Raw genomic sequence first — 24,957 nt, forward strand, 5'->3', positions numbered from 1 at the left:
AGGCGGCTCAGGGACCCCACCGGACGCCTCACGTCGCCCACAAGGAGCCATCGCCACATCCTGTGGCAGGGCGTTCCACAGACACACAAGAACACCACGCTGAGAGGCAGCGCCAGGCTGCTTAGCGGGAAGGCAGAACAGAAGGAGAATCCAGCTGGGCAGGCCAGAGGCTCATCTAGCCCAGCTTTCCATACCTCACAGTGGCCCACCACACACCTCGGGGAGCTCACAAGGAGCCATCGTCACATCCTGTGGCTGGGAGTTCCACAGACACACACGACACTGAGAGGCAGCGCCAGGCTGCTTAGCAGGAAGACTGAACAGAAGGAGAATCCAGCTGGGCAGGCCAGAGGCTCATCTAGCCCAGCTTTCCATACCTCACAGTGGCCCACCACACACCTCAGGGAGCTCACAAGGAGCCATCGCCACATCCTGGGGCAAGGGGTTTCACAGACTAATGGCACACATAAGAACATAAGACTAAGCAGTAGTGCCAGGCTCCTTAGCAGGAATACAGAACAACATAAGAAGAGCTTCAATGGATTAGGCCAAAGCCCCTTCTGGTCCAGCTTCCTGCATCTCACACTGGCCCACCAGGTTCCTCAGAAGTACTCAAGACAGCAAGAGGCCTGCATCCTGTGCCCTCCCTGGCATCTGGCATTCTGGGGGAGCCTCTTTCCAGAACCAGGAGATGGCACAGACCCATCATGGCTAATGACCTGTGACAGACGTTCCCTCCAGAAATCTGTCTAGACCTCTTTAGAAGGCATCCAGGCCAGATGCCATCACCATATCCTGTGGCAAGGAGTTCCACATACTAATGACACACATAAGACTAAGAGGTAATGCTAGAATGCTTAGCAGGAATACATTAGAGCCCCGCGGCATCAGGCCAAAGGCCCATCTACTCCAGCTTCCTGTATCTCACAGTGGTCCATTTTGCTCTAGAAGTAGGGTATAATCTGAATTGGGGACATGCAGTGTGGGGGCAGCAGGTGAGGCAAAACTGCCCCACCAAAGTCCTCCAGTATGCCTCTGTTGCATGAATGCAGAAGCACTCACAACACAAGTGCTCCAGCCACTGTAGAGAGTGTGTGAGTCCTGAGTGCTTGTGCACTCATATGGAGGTGGTGGTTTTTGGAGGACTGATGTGGTGGTTCTGCCTCACCTGCCTGCTCTCATACCTCAAGGAAAGGGCATGTTTGTTACCTTACCTTGGAGCTTTATTGTGGCTAGGCTAGTGCTGGGAAGTTGGTTAGGATTACGCCCTAACAATAGCTCCCTGTACCAGAAGGGCTCACAATCTAAGAAGATGCAGAAGAAACACCAGCAACAGCCATCAGAAAAGTCATTCTGCTGGGGTGAAGACAGACAGTTGCTCTCCCCCTGCTAAATATAAGAGGAGTACTACTGGGAAATGATTTTTTACTAGCCCTTTGGCTCACACACCACTTGGGACAGAAGCAGAAAGGCAGCTCATCTGAGAGAAGGAAAACTCTGACCCCAAACCTCCACTGCCTTGTGGCTACATCCAGTTATGGAAAAGGCTTCAGGAGTCAACCTCGAGGCAAAATCCGGAGCCAGAGTCCCCGAGGCAGTTCATGGCTGAACACAGTCACGTTCTGGCAACTCCTGCGACGCTGCTGGAACCAACCGTATTGGCCTCTGCCTTTCCATTGGACCATTTCAGCGACGTGGAGAGGGGGGATTTGCTGCATGGGTAACAGCCTATCCTCCATACCTACTTTACCCAGGCTTCGCGCACTGGAGAGGACACTCTGTTCCAGAACCACCATTCAGAGCGTGACACCATAGTCTTCCGAGACTGAAGGATGCCAACAAGTTTCTATACACACTTGCCCAGGAGCAAGTCCCATTAAATTCAGCAAGACTTTCTTCTGAGTAGATTTGCATAGGCTTGTGTTGTGAAGCACTGATTGGTGGCATGTCACATCTACTTGTGCCAATGTGCCCAGCCTAGGGCACCCAGACCTTTCATTTCCGCTCAGCCAGGTGTATGGATTCTTCCCCAGATCTGCAAAACCTGTGTGATCATTGGTGACGGCATGAAAAGCAAACATGCGTACAATTGTGTTTATTCCACATCACAGGCAAAAGAACACATATTGCAGTTACCACAAATCATAAAATTAGTAACAATTTGTTTCAATAAAATAAGATTGAAAAGATCAAGAGTTGGACTGTATACATCAAAGTCAACCACAATGACTAATAACCTAAGAAGAGTTGGGAAGTACAGTACACAAAGGGTCAGATGTTAAGTTCCTACAGATCTTTGCAGCTCAATGCATTGGCTTCAATATATTCCCTCTTCAATTGCTGGGCAACCACAGCAAATTTGGCAACTCAAAATGGAATGTGCTTCACTAACCAAAAGATACTGTAATTAAGTCAAATGCATCAACAAGTTGCAGTTAATTTATCCCTAAATTCGTTATAAATGCTACAATGCTAAATTATCTAGTTTAAAAAATTTTATACCACTTTTTTTTTTACCAAGCACTGTTTAAAAAAATCCATTACAAAATGGCAGACCCCTGAGCTGCTGTTTGCTCTCCCATTTATATGCTGGTCTCACAGAACCTTCCAGCTGTGCAGCCCATCAGAACACTCCCTGTCTGCTTATTTGCATAACTACAGGACCTTAACCATTTTTGTCCAGCCCACAGGAGTACACATTTGGTCCCTGTTGTGTATATGCAACATTGGCAGAAATGGTTTAACTGATTTTTTAGAGGGGCAGCAGAGAAGATAAGACAAACCCCCCCCCCCCATTTTACTGGCTTATATGCCTTCACAGGAATGATACTTTGTAACAAATACTGTAGCCTTCTTAGCTCCGTACTATTTTTTCCTCTAACACCTGTAATATGCTGTGCAACTGGTTTATTTTACTTTAAAAAATAGAGTTAAGGTTACATTTCAAACAGAAAGCGCAGGACAGTATTTCTCAAGATTTATCCCTGCTATATCACTTTGCAAGATCCACCAGTTGGATGTACCACCTGAAGTAACTGGTGATGACATTATCACCAGTGATACCTGGGTTGAGAAGCCAGCTGCAACATGACAAACACCAGTAAGAGGTTCAGGGTGGACAGGAGGGCTTTTTAGAGTATGTGAAAAGTATGCTTTGGATCTCTGCTCACCAAGTCAAGCATTTTACTGATGTTTGTTATATCACAGGCTCCTCAGCATCATCAGATCTTTCCACAAGGACATGAAAGGCATTGTTGTCTTCGATGGCTCCACATCAGACCCCTTTGACATCCGAAGCGGAGTGAAGCAGGACGGTGTTCTTGTGCCAACCTTGTTTGGGATTTTCTTCGCTGTCCTGCTGAAGCATGCCTTTGGAACTGCAACAGAAGGCATCTATCTCCGGACCAGATCAGACAGAAAGCTCTTCAACCTCTCCAGACTGTGAGCAAAGTCCAAAGTTCAGCTGAAATGTCTGCGTGACTTCCTCTTTGCCGATGATGCAGCTGTCACTACCCACTCTGCCAAAGATCTCCAGCAGCTCATGGATCATTTTAGCAAGGCCTGCCAAGATTTTGGACTGACGATCAGCCTTAAGAAAACACAGGTCATGGTTCAGGATGTGGACTCACCTCCCTGCATTACAATCTCTGCGCATGAACTGGAGGTTGTCCATGACTTTGTGTACCTTGGCTCAACGATCTCCGACACTCTTTCTCTCGATACCGAGCTAAAGAACCCATCGGTAAAGCAGCTACCACGTTTTCCATACTCACAAAGAGAGTCTGGTCCAACAAGAAGCTGACGGAACATACCAAGATCCAGGTCTACAGAGCTTTCGTCCTGAGTACACTTCTGTACTGCAGCGAGTCATGGACTCTTCGCTCACAACAGGAGAGAAAACTGAACGCTTTCCACATGCGCTGCCTCCGACGCATCCTCGGCATCACCTGGCAGGACAAAGTTCCAAACAACACAGTCCTGGAACGTGCTGGAATCCCTAGCATGTATGCACTGCTGAAACAGAGGCGCCTGCATTGGCTCGGTCATGTCATGAGAATGGATGATGGCCGGATCTCAAAGGATCTCCTCTATGGAGAACTCGTGCAAGGAAAGCGCCCTACAGGTAGACCACAGCTGCGATACAAGGACATCTGCAAGAGGGATCTGAAGGCCTTAGGAGTGGACCTCAACAGATGGGAAACCCTGGCCTCTGAGCGGCCCGCTTGGAGGCAGGCTGTGCAGCATGGCCTTTCCCAGTTTGAAGAGACACTTGGCCAACAGTCTGAGGCAAAGAGGCAAAGAAGGAAGGCCCACAGCCAGGGAGACAGACCAGGGACAGACTGCACTTGTTCCCAGTGTGGAAGGGATTGTCACTCCCGATCAGCCTTTTCAGCCACACTAGACGCTGTGCCAGAACCACCATCCAGAGCGCAATACCATAGTCTTCCGAGACTGAAGGTTGCCAACAGGAGTTATATCACATTGCTCGTCTCCCTGCCGGGCAGCAGATGTCCAAATTTCCCTCAAGTACCACTGATGGTACCCCTACCACTGGTTGAGAAACACTGGAATTGAATATTTTCAGGGACTACCATATATACAGCACACACACTGCTAAACCCATAAAGCTAAGCTTACAGAATCTAACTCTCACCTTATTGAACATAACCTCTGACCCTAAGCAAAGGGCAGATCTTCTGCCTCTTCTCTCACATCTGGCTAGAATATGCATCCATAGTGAAGACTGTCACTGATTCTGTCCCCTTCCTGACCTGGTCTCCACCCCAAACCTTCCCCGACTCCCCTGCTGCATCCACCCCCTGCTGTCCTCCTGCTCCCTGCATTGACACTGGTACTAAAGGTTGTTGCAAGGCCACTGGTGTGCTGGTTCAGCGGTTGCTCTGGATTGCACTCTTAGATTGATGTGTGACTTGGCTTTCATATTTGAACTCTGCAGTTGCAAATTGTTAATCTGAATGTGATTTTATTTCAAGTGTTTTGTATTTTCTATAAAGCGTCTGCATATTTTACACATGGTAATTTTGTTGTGGTAGAGGCGTGGCAGGGAAGGAGTGTACCATATTCTTACATGATTTTGATTCATTTTTTTTTAAATTTCTGTATTACAGTGCCATGTATTCTAATTAGAAAACAGTTCATGTCTAGAGGAATAGAAGAAGCAGCAAACAGCTATTGCCTGAGACTTCCTGGAATCTACTACAAGATCTGTTGGTGGATTTATAACCAATCATGATCTCATTCTCTGCAAGATGCATACCAAGGAGAGGATAAAGTAGCCTTTCCTCTGTGTGTAACCTTAAAACAGCTGGAGGGGGGAGTATGAGAGATTGAGGCTCAATCCTATCCAACTTTCCAGCACAATGCAGTCCTGAGGTAAGGGAACAAATGTTCCCTTAACTTGAGGAAGCCTCCATGACTGCCTCCCCACCACAGGATGCAGTGCACACCCCATTGGCACAGATGCAACAGCACTGGAAAGTTGGATAGGACTGGGCCCTGAGTAGTTAATGCATAGTTTAAAATGTTGCTGTTGGCCTTTTCAGCCACACTAGATGCTGTTCCAGAACCACCATTCAGAGCACGATACCATAGTCATCCAGGACTGAAGGATGCCAATGATGATGATGATGATATTGGTAAATTTCTGATAGGTGTTTTTCCTACATCTTCACAATAATACTCCATCACTTTCCTTTTATCCTTTTTTTTAAACATTTCATTTAAGGTGGCATACAAATTAAAATTCACAGTAAAACAATCCAATAACTTTTAAGCAATATACACATAATCATTCAATTAAACACAAGGCAGAAAGCAGCAACAGGTAAAAGAAATGGCTAGCTATAGAAACTTGGGAAAGCTAAACAAAACTGAAATGGTTTCACTGACAGTTTTGAAGTAGGTTTTGTTCTTCTCCATCCTTTTGCTATGAATAGAGGTGGGAGAAAAGGGTGATAATGAAATAAAAACACATACCACCACTTTCTGCAATTCTCGCTTTTGTAAAAAAAAAAATCTGCAAAAAAATAGTCTTATTTGTTTTATTTAATGTGTGGACCCTGTGGCTGCATCTACTAGCACTACACCATCTATGGGCACAATCCTAACCCACTTTCCAGCACCAACATAAGGGCAATGCAGCTCTGAGGGAAGGGAACAAACATTCCCTTACTTTGAGGAGGCCTCCATGAGTGCCACCCAACAGCAGGATGAAGCACACGTCCCATTGGCACAGATATGCCAGTGCTGGAAAGTGGGTTAGGATTTGGGCCTATATTACCTACACTTTTAAAGCAATTATAATTTATAATTATAATGTAAATTTGTGAATAAACAGACATCTTTCTGCACTTCTAACTTTTGGAAAACTCTGAAACCTGCAAAAAAAAAAGTTTTCTCCCACCTGTAGCTATGAAGTTCATGATAGGAATAAAGGAAACAAAATAAGTCTAGAATTAATTTGTTTCTAACTCATTTGTAATTTGATATTTATATTCATTTGGTCCTTACTTAAGAGAGTAAGGAAAGCTGGTAAGCCAGGGGTTCATTCCGAATAGGCTCCCTCTTATTACAGGGGGCTCAGAAAATGGCTTTTGCAGAACTGCTTGAGTTGCCTGATTGTTGAAAAGTCCCTGTTGCTGTTTGGAAATACAGTACTGTAATCATAAAAACAAAATTTATCTTGCGACATGTAACCGTTAGTCGGGACTGGAGCATTTCCTTGAGCTCTCATTGCTCAAAGCCACAGGAGCATGCTTAGAGTTCCATCAATCACAGTTGTGAAGAACCTATAGCTAGCCTCTTGTACCCATGGAAGTGATCTGACTCACACGAGCTTCAAGTGCCAGTATCAGAATTGCCAGGAAATTCTAACAGCTTTTCTCCTTGTAAATCCTGATTGAGGGTAACAAACGGTGACATCACATTACACCACAAAGTTCCCCTGTCAAACTCCTGTCATGGCTTCTGACTGCGTTTTGATTCTTTTTTTGATCCTTTTCTCTTTCTCGGTAAGTAAACACTCTTCTACCAAATCAGTCTTAAAAACTAGACGTTTAACTAGAGGTTAAAAACTAGACGTAGTGTGTGCTCTGGCATGCTGCTAATCCACTTATGTGGATCTCCTCACTATTCCTTTGGTCTACCCTGATCCTCTGTATCAGCGCAACCAGCTGCTCTGATCGGCTCTCCAAAACTGTCATTGGTGCTATATTCATACAACGGTTAATTCAAAAGGCTGCTCTCTCAAATTAGTCCCTCCATCCCTTCTCCATTGAGTTATAATCTGGGTATCATTGAACACTGATATCACAAGCCATGAATGTATGGAAAATACTAACAACACAAGTTCTGTTTGGTGTAGTTGCAGAATGCTTAGACTGGGAAGATGCCTCATGGAGCACACAGCTGGATTAGGCCAAAGGCACATCTGGTCCATCTTCCTACATCTCACAGTGGCCCACCAGGTGCCTGAAGGAGCACACAAGACAACAAGAGACCTGAATCCTGGTGCCCTCCCTTGCACCTGGCATTCTCGGGTAGCCTATTTCTAAAACCAGGAGGTTGCACATGCCCATCATGACTTGTAACCTGTGAACTTTTCCACCAGAAATCTGTCCAGTCCCATTTTCAAGGTACGTAGACCAGATGGCATCAACACATCCTGTGTCCAAGAGTTCCACAGATTAATTAAACGCATAAGAACATAAGATTAAGAGGTAGTGCCAGAATGCTTAGCAGGAGTACATAAGAACATAAGGAGTCAAGGGCTGTTCTAGTCCAGCTTCCTGTATCCACAGAGGCCACCAGATGCCTCAGGGAGCATGCAAGACCACAATAGACCTGCATCCTGTTGCCCTCCCTTGCATCTGGCCTTCTGAGGTAGCCTACTTCTAAAACCAAGAGGTTGCCTATGACCATCACAGCTTGTGACCTGTGATGGACTTTTCCTCCAGCAATCTGTCCAGCCCCTTTTAAAGGCATCCAGGCCAGGTGCCATCATGACATCCAGTGGAGAGGAGTTCCACAGACCAATGACATGCTGGGTCAAGAAATATTTTTTGACTAAGAAGGACAACTGCTCTGAGTGCCTCAGCAGGTCTTATGTTGTCACTTGAGGAATTAAGGCCAGTATCACTTCTCATCACTTTGTGCCTGGGGTGGGGGGGGTGGGGTTGGAATCAGTCACGTGTCACTCTAGCTTTTTCATATGTCTATGTTTCCAGCATGCCACGCGTCATTCTAGCCTTTTCCTATGTCTATGTTTCCAAAGCTCTTTACAGGAGAGAAGAAACAAAATGGCGCCCAAAGAGTCCCGGATGTTGGAGTCCTGGGACGGCCACTTCCGGGGGCGCCACCGCGGCTGCGCGGAAGCGTGGGCCGGATGTTTTGCCTGGAGACTTCCGGCGGGGACTCAGAGCGGGCAGGGGGCAGCTATGGACGTCCTCAAGGCGGAGATCGAGCGGAAGCGAAAGCTGCTGGCTGAGAAGGAGCTGCTGGGGGTAAGAGGGGGAGGGCTGCCTGCCTGTCGTGGCCGCTTCAGGGAGTTCAGGGGAAGGAGGCCTCAGGCTAATGCAGTTAACCTGTGGAACTCCCTGCCACAGGATGTGGGGGCGGCCTCTGGCCTGGGTGCCTTTCAAAGGGGCTGGAGAGATTCATGGAGGTGAAAAGCCGCACTGGGTATGTGCAGCCTCTTGGTTTAAGAAGTAGGCTGTCTCAGAATGCCAGGTGCGAGGGAGCTGCAGCTGCCTTTGGTCACTAGCCTGTGGAACTCCTTGCCACAGGGTGTGGTGGCGGCGTCTGGAAGCTAATTATTATTTATTATTATTAACTTTATTTTTACCCCGCCTTTCTCCCCGAAGGAACTCAAGGCGGCTTACAAACAAGGTTAAAACAAATTAAAAAACATAATTTAAAAAGAGGTAAAAACATAACATCATAAAAACAGTAGTCAGATAAGAAAAGCAATAACCAGGTAAAAGAGCATAGCGCAGCAAATTAGAAAAGGATTAGGCCTGTAACCAGATGTTAAAAAAGGTATTAAAAGATGTTAAAAAAAGATGTTAAAATCTCAGAAGTCTTGTCTAAACAGAAGGGTCTTCAGGCCTCGCCAAAAAGTTTCAAGAGAGGGAGCAGTTCTTAAGTCAAGGGGAAGGGAATTCTATAGTGTTGGTGCCACTAATGAGAAGGCCCTATTTCTTGCCGCCGTCCCACGTACCTCTCTAGGCGGCGGCACTTGTAAAAATGACCTAAGAGGACGAGCTGGCTTGTCCGGGAGTAGGCGATCTCTAAGATACCCTGGCCAGAGCAGTATAGGGCTTTAAATGTCAAAACCAGCACCTTGAATTGGGCCCGGAAACGAATGGGCAGCCAGTGCAGCTGCTGGACAAGCGAACTGACTGAGTCACTCCAGTAACTACACGGGCCGCCGCATTCTGCACTAGTTGCAGTTTCTGAACCGTCTTCAAGGGCAGCCCCACACAGAGCATGTTACAATAATCTAGCCTCGATGTCACTGTGGCATTGATCACCGTGGCCAGGTCTGCACGATCCAAGTATGGCCGCGGCTGGCGCACCAGCCAAAGCTGAGCAAAGGCACCCCCTAGCCACAGCTGCCACCTGGAAATCCAGGAGCAGCTGCAAGTCCAGGTGGATCTCCAAGCTAAGACACCTTTGAAACTCCCTGTTGTTACTTTCACTCCATATTTGATTAATTGGCCTGTGGAACTCCTTGCCACAGGGTGTGGTACCTGAAAGCTTAGACACCTTTGGAATCCCCTGTTCTTCCCATCCAATATTTGTAGCTAGCCCTGCCATGAGATGTAGTGATGGTGCCTGTGTTGGATGACTTTCAAAGAGGACTGGACAGATTTCTGGAGGAAAAGTCCATCACAGGTTACAAGCCATGATGGGCATGTGCAATCTCCTGGTTTTAGAAGTGGAGATTTGAACCTGAATTTTCCAGGTCTCCATCCCAACTCCCAAGCCACTTACACCACTTGCTTCCACACAGACAAGGTGTTACATCTTCCCTGTTCTCAGCACCCATGTTCAAAATACTGTAGTTATATGATTCCTTTTTTCCTCTCTAATCCTGGTCAGTTTTCAATGAGGAAATGCTTTAAATGGTTACCTGTGTGGTTGGTGAGGTGGGCACAGTTGGAGAAGTTGTTTGTAGATTTGAAGCCTGTCTTTATGTTCAGCTTCTAAGGTTTTAAAAGATACAGTTTGGGCTGCCTCCTTTCACTGGCAGGGTTCATGTGCCTTTAATTGCTGTCTGTCAGGCACAGCTGCTTGGTTTAGATCCAGTAAAGGTGGAAACATGCATCATCTGTTGCATTTCTGTGGGTCATGCAGCTGTTAAAAGCATCAGAAACCATTTTGATGTGGTGCTTTCTAAGAATCTGCTTTTACTTTGTTTCTGGTTCTAAACCTTATGATTAAGGGAGCTATTTGCAAATACTTGTAGTCTAGAACTGCACAGGTGGTTTTATTTATTTATACATTGTTAATTTCTGGACCTGTGATCTTTTAAGTGGGTGATTTTCAGGCTTTCTTGAACACTTTTTGGAGTTTTTCAATATAAAGATTGGCAAACTGGAACCAGTTTCTGTTTAAAGACAGCTTGTCCTCCATGGCTTCTTCCTCTGCAGTGTGGAGTTGCAAGGAAACATTGGGTGGGTGGTAGATGTTGTTTTTGGTTCAAGTTGTAGAGAAACCATATGTAAGGTTAAGCACATGCTTTGTGCTGAAATGCATATTTTCCCCCCATAAAATGCAGGGTAGCTGAATTGTTCTTGGGGGAGTAGGGTTTTTAACACTTTGTCCCTGCTGTGGTCCTGATATGGATTTGGTTCCCTGTGGCTGTTTGCCTCAGAAGGGAAGCTGCTGGGTGTTGTGCAATGGGACTTGGGGACAAATGCTTAAAGATCCCCCCAGGTGCTATCTAATTAGTCAGTCAGTCAGTCAGTCAGTCAAAGTTTAATTGTGGTAACCATAGGTCATTACACTATCTAATTAGAAAAAAACAAGCCTGTGAATGCTAAGCATATGCTTAACATATGCAATTTTGCCTTGGGTAGTTTGATCTCTGTCACTAGTGAGGCCTGGGCAATGCCCGTGTGTGCCCTAGAATGTACCCCCAATTCCCTGCAGCCCACTGGAGAGTTGTTGGTGGTTGTGTTGCTCATGTCTTCTGCTTTCCAGATGAATTACACTTGCTTCAGGAGTGATATACTCAAATCTAGAAACATAGTTTCAGCTGTGCTTCTTAGGCTATTCAACTCCTCAGCTGCTTACTTTAGTATATGGTGCGTTAAGGCCCAGCAATGCTGTTGTACCAGAACACCTCTGCTCAGCCTTATCTGTCCTGAATAAGCCCTAACATTTTGTTGCTTTGACAGGTTTTGAAAGGGGTTTCCTCCCATCCAGTAAATAAATATGATTTATTAGGTGTATTATGTTAATGGGTATATAAAATATTATTAAATAATAGAATATGGCTTTCCTAGATGTTTTCTGGTTCCACATTAGAGTTTATCTTTAGCCATCTTTATGTTGTTTAAATAAAAAAAAAATCATGTAGAAGCTAATAACAGAGACGAAGTCCCTAGACATTAAGTGGAAAATAATAAAAAACGTGCTAGGGACCCCTGCTGTAGTAATCTCTTGTATTTATCAGCGAGTGTAGGTGATTTTTATTTTTAATGCACCAGTTGGTACTCTGAAGAGTTAGGAGTCTGACCCTCCTTCCACTGTGCTGAACATTATTGAAAAAGTGGTCATGAAAATTAATTAGTTACTGTTTGACTTGTCTTTCAGGGAGACAAAAAATACTTTAAACGCAGTGAACTCGCAAAGAAGGAGGAAGAGGCATATTTTGAAAGATGTGGCTACAAGGTAACGTAGTATTCTTTATTTTGACATGTCTTTGAGCTTTTGCACTATCTGTTTGATCAAAATTTTTAAAATATCTTAATTCTTCTTTGTTCGATCTGTCACTGTTGCACTTTAGCCTGTAAACGAGAAGCCACCTGGAGAGGTATGAGTTCCTAACCACTGTTTGCAATGTAGGAAGAGGCATGCATGGATGACAGCGCTACTTGAATTTGTGTTTATAGTTTGGCTTCTTCTGCAGAGGGCATGAGGCTGCTTGGGAATACAGCTGCTCTTGTTGTGATCCAGCGGGCATGCACTCTGAATTGGAGAGAGTGGAGCCACGGCTGAGGCTGCCAAACTCGAGGCGGGTGGCCTGGTTGCTCTTTGGTGCCTGGAATGGGTGCTGCTTAAAAGCTCTTAGTAAACTTGTGTCATGTTGGCTGGAACTGCCTTTTTAAACCCAGGCGATCCAATTTTGGAAGGATAATGAAATACAGCTTGTTTTTGTAGTCCGATTTAAGTGTAAATATAATAATACACTTATATTTGAGTCACATTTTTGTAACAAATGAGTCATCTGGAAGGCTTTTTGCTGTCCCCCCCCCCCCCAACTAACCCATTCCTGAGAAGTAGTTTGGATGTGAGTGGAGTAGTTTAGTATTCTGAATTATCAGAAAGAAGAAAGATAAACTCAGAGCACAATCCTATGCTTATCTACTCAGAAGCGAATCCCATTGTGTTAAACAGAACTAACTCTCAGGTAAGTGTGTATAGGATTGCCATCTCAGGGCCCAATCCTATCCAATTTTCCAGTGCTGGTGCAACCATGCCAGTGGGGCATGTGCTGCATCCTGTGGTGGGGAGGCAGTCACAGAGGCCTCCTCAAGGTAATGGAATGTTTGTTCCCTTATCTTGGGGCTGCATTGTGGCTGCACCAGTGCTGGAAAGTTGGATAGGATTGGGCCCTCTGGTTGCAATCCTATCCACACTAATTGGGGGTAAGATCCAGTGACTATAATGGGACTTATTTCTGAGAAGACATGCATGGGATTGGGCTCCCAGTCAGTTATTTTAGATTGCATTTTGGCTTCAGATCTCCATGACTTTTCTTTCTAAATGACTGACTGACTTGAGCAGTATGTCAAAATTTGAATCTCATTAAGTTGTTGATTTTTCTCACTGATTTTTTAATAATAAAATTCAGGTGATTACCTGCACATTCTGTCCCCCGCTGGCACAACAAATAGTTGATCATTAGAAGCATCCTGGCAGGACTTGCCATGTGTGATATCTGGGAAGATGTGAATGCCATCAGGCCTATTAAAATCAGCTCACTGGTGATGGAGCAGTCCATGTTGGAGCTGGGACCTTAAATCCCACTAAGGATGCCATTTCTTTGGGCCTGAAAGTTGTGTCCTGAGCAGCCCTTGCTTCTGAAAGTCTTAAAACACTGAAGAGAAGTATCAATTAAGAGGAGATGCCAGTAGACATCAGATACAGTCCGCCCTTTTATCTGCAGGGGATCTGTTTCAGGACCCCCATAGATACGTGAATCTGCGGCCACTTCTGGTTTGATGAACAAACCAGAATTGGCTTTCTCCTAGTATCCATGGCATCCATGGTGAGTCAAATCCACAGGTGGCGCATCTGCAGCTACCAGGTGTCCATATACAGTGTATATGGACATGTATGTATATGAAAATGAATGGAATAAACTAGGTTCTGCACAGTGCAATGGTTTTTAAGAGTCTTTTCTTGCAAGATCTATGAACAGGAGTTTCATTTTTAAGCTTAATTTCAGCTACAAGCATATTTTGACAAATAGTATCTTGCCTTGGTGATGTTTACTGATTAAAGTAGTCATACCGGCTGCCAGCATGGAAGAAGGGCTAAGTATAAATAGAGATATTCTAGCTCGAACACTGCTTTCACAGAGCCTCCCAGATTTCTGCATTATTAACATAAGAAAAAGGCTGGCAACATTTTACAAATGCAGGTGCTTTTGCTTTGCTTAGATTGTCCTAGTAACAGTTGTTTGGAGTTGCTTGTGAAAACAGAAGTCATGGAGCAAAGTATATGTTTTGGCACAGATATTGCTTGTATCTTAGTGCAGCTGGCAGAATGGCTTAAGGCTTTTTTCACCTGGGAATAGCTTCTTTTAACATCACCCTCTTTAGAGATGAATTTGTATCTGTTTGTATGATTATGTATCTTTAAGTATTGTTCTCGGTAATGAACTTGGGGCTTCTAAGCTGCGTACATAATCAGAAACTTGCTTTCTGCTTGAATGGTTCTGGCCACATGCTACTTATTTCTCTGGGCTTCTCAAATAGGCTAGAAGCCCAGGACTTTAATGGCTATGTTCATTGTAGAGGTGATGTAACTTTACCTGATAGCGCCGAAATGTTTCAGCAAAGATGTCATTGTTTCAGAGACATATAGTGACTGAAATGAACTGTTTGGTTGGTTCATGTAAGAGCAAACTATGGTTCATATAATAGCATACCATGGGTTATGTCAGGGGTGTCCAAACATTTTGGCAGGAGGGCCACATAATCTTTCTGACACTGTGTCGGGGGCTGGGGAAAAAAAGAATTAAATTACATTTAAAATTTGAATAGATTTACATAAATGAATATATTAGAGATGCAACTTATATGAATGAATGAAGGTTTTGCAGTAGCTCGAGGCCTATAAAAGACCTTGCACAAAGCAAGGCCGGCCTTTCCTTTGCTGCCACTGCTGCATCACAGACGTGAAATAGCAAGTAATCGAGGGAGCCCTCGTCCCACAGCTCAGGTGAGAGGTTGAACAGTCATCCTCACACTGAGAGCAGTTGTCGGCCAGCATGGGCTCCAGTAAGTCTCTGGAGGGCCAGAGTCTCATTGGAGACTGGGGGCTTCCCGCGGGCAGGATTGGGAGCCCCTGAGGACCGTAAGTGGCCCCCGGGCCGGGGTTTGGGCACCCCTGGGTTTATGTAATAGCAAACCATGGTTCATGCTTGCACACTCCCCCCTGCATGCACACTCCCCTTCTTGTTTTGTTGAAGCCATAGTTTTGCTATTTATATCTAAAATCAAGTAAACCATGGTCTGCCTCCAAACTGGAACCCAGTTTCCAATTACTATGTGCAATAAACATAGTTTTTCTTTGATTGCTTTCCAACAGCAAATAATATAAAATCTTGCAGGTTTTTTGAGGGGCTGGTCTGGTACCTTGGGTAATACTATATTCATAGTGTATCTAGTGCCACAGTGTATCATATTAAGTATATTTAAGATTCCCCTTTACTGAAGCATTTGCATTTGGTTTGTCTCAAAGTCTAACTTCTCCATCATTGGTATGGGAGGAATTAAGTGGTGTCTTATAGAACTTTACAGGATTATGCAGTTTTGAGTGCAAAACAAATTCTAAATGAATAAAGTAATTGGCAATTCCTAGAAATATCAATAAGATTTTGCATGTCCGCTGTGCTGTGTATTGTTTAGTTGCCCTATGAAGCAACCCATGTGTCTGTCAATTAGGAAGTTTCTCTGTGCATGTCTTTAAAATGGTAGGTGATGTTTCTGGTAACTCTCTAGGTGCAGCAGAATGAAGAAGAGGAGGAAAAGACAATAACTTCATCAAATCCAGTGCTGGAGCTAGAGTTGGCAGAGGAGAAATTGCCTATGACTCTTTCTAGACAAGAGGTAAAAACAAAATCTCTGGAGTTGTCAGTGTGTGGATACCTGACTGTCTGGTTAGGTATCTGTGCTGGAATCCCTAGCATGTATGCACTACTGAAACAGAGACGCCTGCGTTAGCTCGGTCATGTCGTGAGAATGGATGATGGCCGGATCCCAAAGGATCTCCTCTATGGAGAACTCGTGCAAGGAAAGCGCCCTACAGGTAGACCACAGCTGCGATACAAGGACATCTGCAAGAGGGATCTGAAGGCCTTAGGAGTGGACCTCAACAAGTGGGAAACCCTGGCCTCTGAGCGGCCCGCTTGGAGGCAGGCTGTGCAACATGGCCTTTCCCAGTTTGAAGAGACACTTGGCCAACAGTCTGAGGCTAAGAGGCAAAGAAGGAAGGCCCATAGCCAGGGAGACAGACCAGGGACAGACTGCACTTGCTCCCAGTGTGGAAGGGACTGTCACTCCCGAATCGGCCTTTTCAGCCACACTAGACGCTGTTCCAGAACCACCTTTCAGAGCGCGATACCATAGTCTTTCGAGACTGAAGGTTGCCAACTAACTAACAGAACACTTGCATTATCATGACAGATCATAAGCTCAAAAGCTATCAGATCATAAAATTGTGCATGGACTCTAACTAGCAAAGCATGGTATGTATTCAAAATTGTACAACCGTTACTTGACTTTCAGCCCATTTTTGGTTTGGCTACAGCCTGAGCAGGCACAGTACTGGGTGGCTCTTAATGGTAGTTAAGTGATTCAGGAGTTTACCTGTCTCCTCCTCCTCTCCTGTTGAGAGGCAGTTTTCTCTCACACCTTAATTAAGGGGAACGTCAGCACCCGCCTTAGCCTTCGTTAAAGGAATCAGGATTTTAAATAGGGGTTACGCTGTGGTTTCACATCCTTTTAAATGGGAGCTCAGCTAAGCCTTAACTGAGGTTGAGGTACTGGCATGTTTATTAGCAGTTAGAGCAGAACGCTGACACCAAAAAGGGGATGAGTAATGTCTGCACCGGCTCCTAATTAATCTGGTATAACCTCTGAATGATTTCCACTTGGCTTTCAAATATTGTAGCAAAAACCTGTGTGCCTGGGCTCCAAACTATGGTCAAGGCATTCACATCATGTGTTTTCCTGCTGATGTGAATTTCCAATGGGGGAAATTCAGTTCTTTGAGCACAGAGCCCTTGGCATTTGTGTTCCTTGTGGTCAGGGGAGAAACATGAGTTAGAGCCCAATCCTGTGCATGTCCACTCAGAAGTAAGTCCCATTATAGTCAGTGGGGTTTAGTAGGTATGGATAGAATTGCAACCTTAGTTTCCTGTCCATTGACATGTGTCTAAATCAGACACACGGACTTCTAAAGCGTTTGAGAACCACAGGCCTAAATAGTTGCCTGATATGTGCATTGGGCACATTACTGCACGTCTCAACAGGAAGAAGGGTTTTGTTCACATCAGTAGCATGCTTTTTGAGAAGAGCAAGAGTAATGCTTGAATTCAAATGCCCTGTCATGTTTCGGGAGTTTGTTTTGACCCTATTTAATATGCGAGACTTTCTTCTCTGGGATCTGATGTGTTGCTGAGTGTCCAGAGAATGGTCTTCTCTGACCTGTATTTTTCTACATCTGCATAAAGAAAGCATTTTTTCTGATTCTTTGCAGGTCATTAGGAGGCTGAGAGAAAGAGGTGAGCCCATCAGACTGTTTGGAGAGACGGATTATGATGCCTTTCAGCGGCTGAGAAAGATAGAAATTCTGGCACCCGAAGTTAATAAGGTACATTTTTTCTTAAATCATCTTCCACATGAGCACACAGTCTCCAAGGGTCAGCTGTGTGTGTGTGTGCATATTTAAAATATTTATATACCTTCTTTTGGGACCACTAAGGTTGCTCCCAATGCATAAAAATGCATAAACCAATAAAATTAATCAAACTACAATTTAACGACTGAAAAACAGAAAAGCAACAGCAACAGCCAGTCTGGTCATCTGTGTATCACCTGCTTCTTTTCCAACTCACTTTTCATGAAACTGTATATATGATTTTTAATTATATAAAGTAATATGATTCCAAGTAGGAAAATTCCTTCTTTTTCTTCAGTTGAGAACTCATTGAAATGATTTCATGTTAAAAAATAAGAGTTTGCTTGACTAAGAACTTGGGGTCTGAACCTATTATTTAGTATAGACTAGGCATATATTCTGCTAATGGGGTGAAATTAATATGAGGTATCCAGAGGTTATCACCAGACTTGTGAAAACCAGACTATATGATATAGAAAGGCAAGAGATTCTAAGTGCAGCACAGAAAAAATGTTCCCCTCTGAATTTTCATCTTAAAATTACAAGTAGTCAACAACCAAAATATCTGTCCCTCCTAGTGCACCCCCTGGAGAGAAGGGCCTTTACCTTGGCACGTTGTAACGTGACCCCCTCTAATGACTTACATGGCAGATTTAGAAACGCCTCCTGGGAAGATTGTTTATGTAGCTGCAATTTAGGTGAAGTAGAATCATCCACACACATTATGTTGCACTGTCCCAGATGGCAAGCACTAAGACAGCAATTTCTCTCTCCCTTGCTCCATGTTAAAACAGGGCATTCTGAGAAAGCTTTAATTCAATTCCTTCTAGCAGGTGATGTAGAGCATAAAACCCTCTCAGTCGCACAGTTCCTAAATTTGAGTAATTTGAATCCAGCCAAGCTTTCTGTAGCAAGTAATCACTGAGTACATTACATCTTTGGCAATATCTGCAGAGTAACTGATTGTTCTGTTTTTTAAATAATACATGTTTGTATGTAAAATGTATTGTATGTTTGTATCTGTGTGTACACGTAGGTGTGCACATATACATATTTGTGTACTACTTAGGTTTATATTCTCTCTACAGTTTCCGTACAGAGTCTTCACCTACCAAATGTTTATGCCTAATAACAGTTGACTTGACTTGACTAATATAAGGTAGAACAAGTGCTGCTTCCCTGACTCTGGGCAATCACCAGTGTATGACTTTTTTTTAGTGTGTGGCATATTTAGAGTGCGAGTACTACAAGTCATGGCTTATGGTTTATAGGAATGTCATGGTCACTTGGGAGAAAAGGACACTGTGACTACTCAAATCAAGGTGGTCACATGGAGGATCTCACCTGGTCCGTTCAAATGGTGCCTCTGTTTCATCCTGCCACTGGTCCCATTAGCTTTTTGGAGTGATCATGTGGAGTTATCACAGATATGAGGTAGCACTTAAAGCTTCAGATTAGAGTCCTGCCACTGAAAATGACCTCATGTGTTATCTAGTCTGTTGTTTGAAGGCTAGTCAGGTTTCAGACCCCCCATTGGGTCAGCTGTGCATTTCATCAGTGTGTGCTTTATCTCATTAATGTAACCACAGAGTTTGCCTGTTTAGTCCTGGGGGCCAGTACTCATTCCATTCCAATTTGTTGTTAGTTGATCATGACAGTTCAGCATTGTATACCACTGACAGAGGGTGCACCCCAAACTCCAGGTGCCAGACCTGTCTGTCTGTGGAAGACAGATAGACAGAAGGGGTTCGAAGCCTTTCAGAAGGGGTTTGATTCTACAGGTATTGGCTCTATGCCTTCCGAGAGATCATGTGCTAGCCTGAATGGATAGTATTGTTGCCAAAAGGATATGTAATTCAGGAAGCACCCTCTTCCATTTGCTCTGGGGGGGGGGGGAGCCACTGTCCCTATACTTCTTAGCGGTGTTTCCTAGGAGCGGAATTCACAAATCCAGAGCAGACTGGCTGAGCTGTCACAGTATTACACAAGAATTGTGGAACTTGAGCACTCTGTTCTCTGGCCTTCTGGTAGTACGTTTCTTTCCCTCTCTAGCCAACAAAAAGGCTCACAGGTACCTTGCAGATTTTTATTTTCAGGCAGGTGGAACCTGTAGAGGTAAAAAGCAAATGATACAATTTTTAGCATAAGGCAAACAGGTGACATTGTACGTTGTTCCAAGATTGCTATTTTCTGTGCCTTAGGGCTTGAGAAATGACCTCAAGGCTGCTTTGGACAAGATTGACCAGCAGTATCTGAATGAAATTGTTGGTGGCCAAGAACAGGGAGAAGATGATACCCAGAATGATCTCAAAGTCCATGAAGAGAACACCACCATTGAAGAACTAGAGGTATCCAAGTGAAAATTGCCTGCTGTGAAATTATACTGCTAATACTCTTGTGTCCCAAGGGGTTGAATGGGCCAAGAGAACGAGAGGTTTGGGTCCAGGGGGTGGGTTTGGCGGCAGCACGTGTCGAATCCTGACCCTCTTCCTTGGCCTAATCTGACTAGTCAGTTCTGCAACTCAACAAAAATTGGGTCATGAGCCACTGGTGGTTCTTTGACCCGCAGTTTGAGTACTGCTGCTGCAACCTGGACATCTTTGCTTTGGATCTGGGTATCAGGTTTCCAAAAGAACACAGTCAAAAGCCCCACAGGGCATCTGTTAAGACCTGAGTGTGCCTACTTATGTGAGTGTGCCTCACAGCCTGGCTTATGTTTTTGAAAGTGAGAATCTTCAGCCATGCTTTAAGTATATATGTGTCTCACATGGCTAGCTAGTGTATGGCATTTGTGGGTTTAAAATGCTACATTAAAAAAAATTGTTGTTGGAAATATCTTTTTTTCCCCTCTCCTAGGCTTTGGGAAGATTATTAGGGCAAGGTAATGATCACAAAGACATGGATATCATCACCAAATTCTTGAAGGTAAGAAGGTTATTAAGGCTCCAAGTGATGACTAAGAATTTGTGCAGCCAGCCATAACTGGTTGTTGAAACTGTAGTTTTTTTCTGCACACCTGAATACTACTATACCGTATGTTCTTAATTAGGCTGAAGCCATTTAGTTATTTGATTTTTCTCTGTAAACCGCTTTGTGAACTTTTAGTTGAAAAGCGGTATATAAATACTGTTGTTGTTGTTGTTGAAGTGAGTTCACCAGTCAGAAGTAGCAAGTGACCTTATTTTGGTAGGAGGCCAGCATGAAATGCTCAGATCTGTGCGTTTAGGCAGTAGATCAGCAGGGGGTGTGATAAACTGCAGCACACTTTGTACACAGCTTCCCCCCCCCCACCATTCGGGGCAGCGCTGAAGCCATTCGGGGCAGCGACAGCAACATGCAGGCACTTGCTGATTTGGAGGCTTCCGTGGGCCTTGGAAGGCCTTGCGGAGGCCGCAAAAAGCCACTCTTGTGAATCCTGGAACGGATCCCCCATTGATAAAAAGGACAGACTGTACAGTGCTCAGGAAAGAAAAACAGCAGAATCTGTTATCTGGAAGGGTCCTGGCTTATGTACAAACCCCCCAGTTTGCAGTGCGATCTGAGATTTTCTACCCAGGAACTGTCAGTCTACAGTTGCCCTTTAGTGTTAAGTGCACCACCCATGTTAGCCACTGGGTGTCAGTATCGCCTAACCTTGTCCCATTTTCTTCAGTTTCTGCTTGGAGTCTGGGCTAAGGAGCTGAACGCGAGAGAAGATTATGTGAAACGTGGTGTTCAGGGGAAGCTGAACAGCGCCACTCAGAAGCAGACGGAATCCTATCTGAGGCCTCTGTTCCGAAAGCTTCGGAAAAGGGTAAGGTCAGCAGTCTTTTGTTCCTTTCCCAATTCTTGCAGTGAGATATTCTCCTGCACAGACAGAAGGTAAAACTGGCTGCTAGTCTGCATACACAGCACCAGATAATGTAGAAAAATTGTTCCTGGGCTGTACTGTGCCATCTAGCGGGTAGTAGTCCTATGAGAGTCACGGTGGGGTAGTGGTTCAGGAGTTGGATTTAGACCTGGAAGAGCCAGGTTCATATCCCCGCTCAGCCATGAAGCTTTCTGGGTGACCTTGGGCCAGTTGTGTTCTCTCAGCCTTGCTTACCTCACAGTGTTGTTGTGAGGATAAAAGGAGGGAAAGAACCATGCACGCTGCCTCCTGAGCTCTTTGAAGGAAGGGCAGCATGAAAATGGGAATAAATAAAATAAATCAGTGTTTCTCAAAATGTGGGTTGGGACCCACTAGGTGGGTTGTGAGCCACTTTCAGATGGGTCCCCATTCATTTAAATATTTTATTTTTAATAGATTAGACTTGATGCTACCATGGTATATGACTGCATTTGGGGAAATGTTACATACTGTACTTTTAACAAGCTATTATATATATTTTAACAATGATAGTAAATGGGACTTACTCCTGGGTAAGTGTGAGTAGGGTTGTTAAAAATTTCCCCGCACGATGTCACTTCCGGCCATGACATCACTTCCGGTGGGTCCTGACAGATTATCATTCTAAAAAGTGGGTCCTGGTGCTAAATGTGTGAGAACCATTGAAATAAATTGTTAACTAGGTGCAGAGGCCTTTGATTTCAGTTCCAAATAATGGTGTTCTTCAGCTTTAGGACACTATGGAAACATTGAAAGGCAGTGTGGAACGTTGCTTTTTTTCACCTGTTGCATCTTTGTGTTTTCTCTGTAGAATATTCCGGCAGACATCAAAGAATCAATTACCGACATTATCAAGTTTATGCTGCAAAGGGAGTATGTGAAGGTACTGAACGTTTATGAGATTCCACGACATGTATGTCCTGTCGCGTAATTTGATTGCGGTGAATGGAACCCACCAGCTGAACTCTTCATTTTAGGGTCGAGCATAAAACACATGCCCAGGCATAAATGTTGTGAATTAATGTTTAGGCTGGGTATGAAGAGCATGTTGTTCAGAGAGCATTCCAGTTCAGGAGTGGTATTTATTTACTCCTGAAGGGAAGGAACGCTGCCTGTTTGGTCAGGGCCCCTCCAGTCCTTTTTCTGGAAAGATTTATTCTAATTAAGGGTTTCTGGGATAGTAAGTTCATTTTAGTTCTTCATTCAACTAATAGAATTTTTTCCATTTCTTGAAATGTTGGTTTGGCTTTGTAGCGCCTGATATACTGTATATATTCATGTATAAGGCAAGAAATTTAAAATTGATCGGCAAAACCTGGGCCGACTTATACCTGAGTACACAGAATGTGCTCATAGATTATGCATGGGATGGACAGAGGGATTTTTTTTCCTTTTCATATAACACCAGAACCAGGGAACATCCACTAAAATTGAGCATCAGGAGAGTTGGAACAGAAAAGAGAGAACATTTCTTTACCCATTTGTCATTAGCCTGTGGAACTCTAGGCATCTAGCCTAGATGCCTTTAAAAGGGGTTTAGACAGATTTCTGGAGGAAAGGTCTGTCGTAGGTTACGAGCCATGTTGGGTAGATGAACCTCCTGATTTTAGAAGTAGGCTGTATCAGGGTGCAGGGATCTTGTGGTCTTGTGTGTTCCCTGAGGCATCTGGTGGACCACTGTGAGATACAGGAAGCTGAACTAGGTGGGCCTTTGGCGTGATCCAGCGGGGCTCTTCTTATGTTCTTAAACTTGCTGTTGACTTTTCGTGATCAACCTATACGTGATTATATATGTTAGATGACTACATAAAAGTAGTAATTTAATGTGAAGAGTACTGAATATTCAAGCTTGCAAGTATGGGGGAGGGGGGTAGCTTGGGCTCTGGCCTCAGGTCTGTGAAGTCACCTCTAAAGATGAGAACTCTTCACTCTTTCTCTGGGCACTGCGCCTCTTCAGTGATTGTCTGGCGTGTTTGATTTTCTGCAGGCCAACGATGCCTATCTGCAGATGGCCATTGGGAATGCACCTTGGCCAATCGGTGTCACCATGGTTGGTATCCATGCTCGGACAGGTCGAGAGAAGATTTTCTCAAAGCACGTGGCCCACGTTTTAAACGATGAAACACAGAGGAAGTACATCCAGGTCAGATGAAAAAGAATGGTAGATTCACAGCCCAGAGGTTTCCCTTTATCTTGGAAGATGCCTCCAAGTATTCCGAATTTATAAACACAAATAATTGTACAAAAAGGTGTTGGATCAGCTGTGCTGTAGCCCACTGCTCCCCAAATGTACTGCTGCCGCAATGCCCCGCCCTGCTGTTGACGTAGAGCTCAGCACCCAGAAGTAGTTGGCAATGTTGCATCCCATTTCTGGATGTGAGACCACAATGGGACCATAAAATATTGGTAAGATGCTCAGGGCTGGTGGGTGGGCTTTGCAGGTGCAGAAAACCATGCATGGAATCTCTGCCTGCAGAGCTAAGCATCTACTCCATGGTCTCCTGTGTTGCAGTCTCGCTGCTGGATCACAAGTGTCCTGTGCCTGAATTCTTGCTGTGCCGCTCCATGGACCTGAGCCTTGCAGTTTGGGAACTGCTGCGCTGGCCTTGTGTAGTCACCTTGGGATTCTCCAGCTGGTGGTGTTGACTGGTGTGTTAATAACTGGTGTGTATGGTCTCTTTAGGGCTTGAAGAGGCTCATGACCATTTGCCAGAAGCACTTTCCGACAGACCCATCCAAATGTGTGGAGTACAACGCATTGTGACACGGTGGTGTTTGGTTTCTGCTCTTGGATACCCAGATTGTGAGGCCAGAGGGCAACCTGTGAGAACTCTTGACTTGTGGGCTGGGATGAGAGACAAGGGAGCAGCTTTGCCTGGGGTCAGTTTCACAAAACACTCTCATCTGTTTCTTGACCAACTTGTATCTTCAAATTCAGAGCTGACAGCACCCTGCAGGCTTGTTCTTGGTATCCTTATAGGATCAGCATTTTTAAAATTAAACTTTCAGCAGATCCAAAGCTTCTGTTCTCGTCTGTTTTTCAGATCTTTGAACCACTGCCTTTTAAAGGCTGTTGCAGGATTCTCCCTATTGTATATAGGAACATTTTAATTTCATGTGCTGTATTTATAGAAAAGATTTTTCTAAGACTTGTGAATAAGGTGAACTGTGTCCATCTTTTGATAATCTCTAGCCATTTGGCTGTCGCAGGGATACTAAAGTGGTAAGTCCAGCAATACCTTGATTGGGTTCTAGCTCGGGCTCAAAATGTTGTCTGTAAACTTTAAGATTATCACAGATTATATTTTACTGCTTCTGTGAACTTTGCTCCAAGGAACCAAGCAGTGGAGCCAAGGAACCAAACTTGGTTTGACCTTTTCTACCTGTTAACTTATAAAGTGCTGTTCTGTGCATATGTCTGAATAAATTATCTATGGCATTGAAAGTTGACAAGCAATTGGACAGTCATCTTCCTGTTGATTACTTGACAATGTCTTTCAGAGAACTCATCTCTTCCTCTTAGTGTGATCAGAGAGAAGATGGGTTTTGAACAGAGGTGTGATTTTCCAGTTTTATTTTTTTGCAGAGTTGGTTTTTTCTGACAAAAACAATAAGTGCAGAAAGCACGTATATTTTATTCCAAGGGTGCTTTTGTATAACTTATAATTATAATTGCTTTAAAAGTGTACTAGGTTGGTGTTGTAGGTGGT

At 44.3% G+C, this 24,957-nt stretch overlaps 1 protein-coding gene across 1 annotated transcript; it reads left to right on the forward strand.

Moving 5' to 3' along the window:
- Nucleotides 1–8,420: 8,420 nt before the first annotated feature.
- Nucleotides 8,421–24,692, forward strand: PRPF18 (pre-mRNA processing factor 18). Its single transcript, XM_066633691.1, has 10 exons — nt 8,421–8,522; nt 11,842–11,919; nt 15,480–15,587; nt 17,239–17,352; nt 19,581–19,727; nt 20,236–20,304; nt 21,032–21,172; nt 22,059–22,130; nt 23,235–23,390; nt 23,931–24,692. Exons 1-10 carry the CDS (start codon nt 8,457–8,459, stop codon nt 24,009–24,011), a joined length of 1,032 nt encoding a protein of 343 aa, XP_066489788.1. The 5' UTR covers nt 8,421–8,456; the 3' UTR covers nt 24,012–24,692.
- The last annotated feature ends 265 nt before the right edge of the window (nt 24,693–24,957 follow it).

This window comes from Tiliqua scincoides, chromosome 7 (assembly GCF_035046505.1).
Source record: "Tiliqua scincoides isolate rTilSci1 chromosome 7, rTilSci1.hap2, whole genome shotgun sequence".
NCBI lineage: Eukaryota > Metazoa > Chordata > Lepidosauria > Squamata > Scincidae > Tiliqua > Tiliqua scincoides.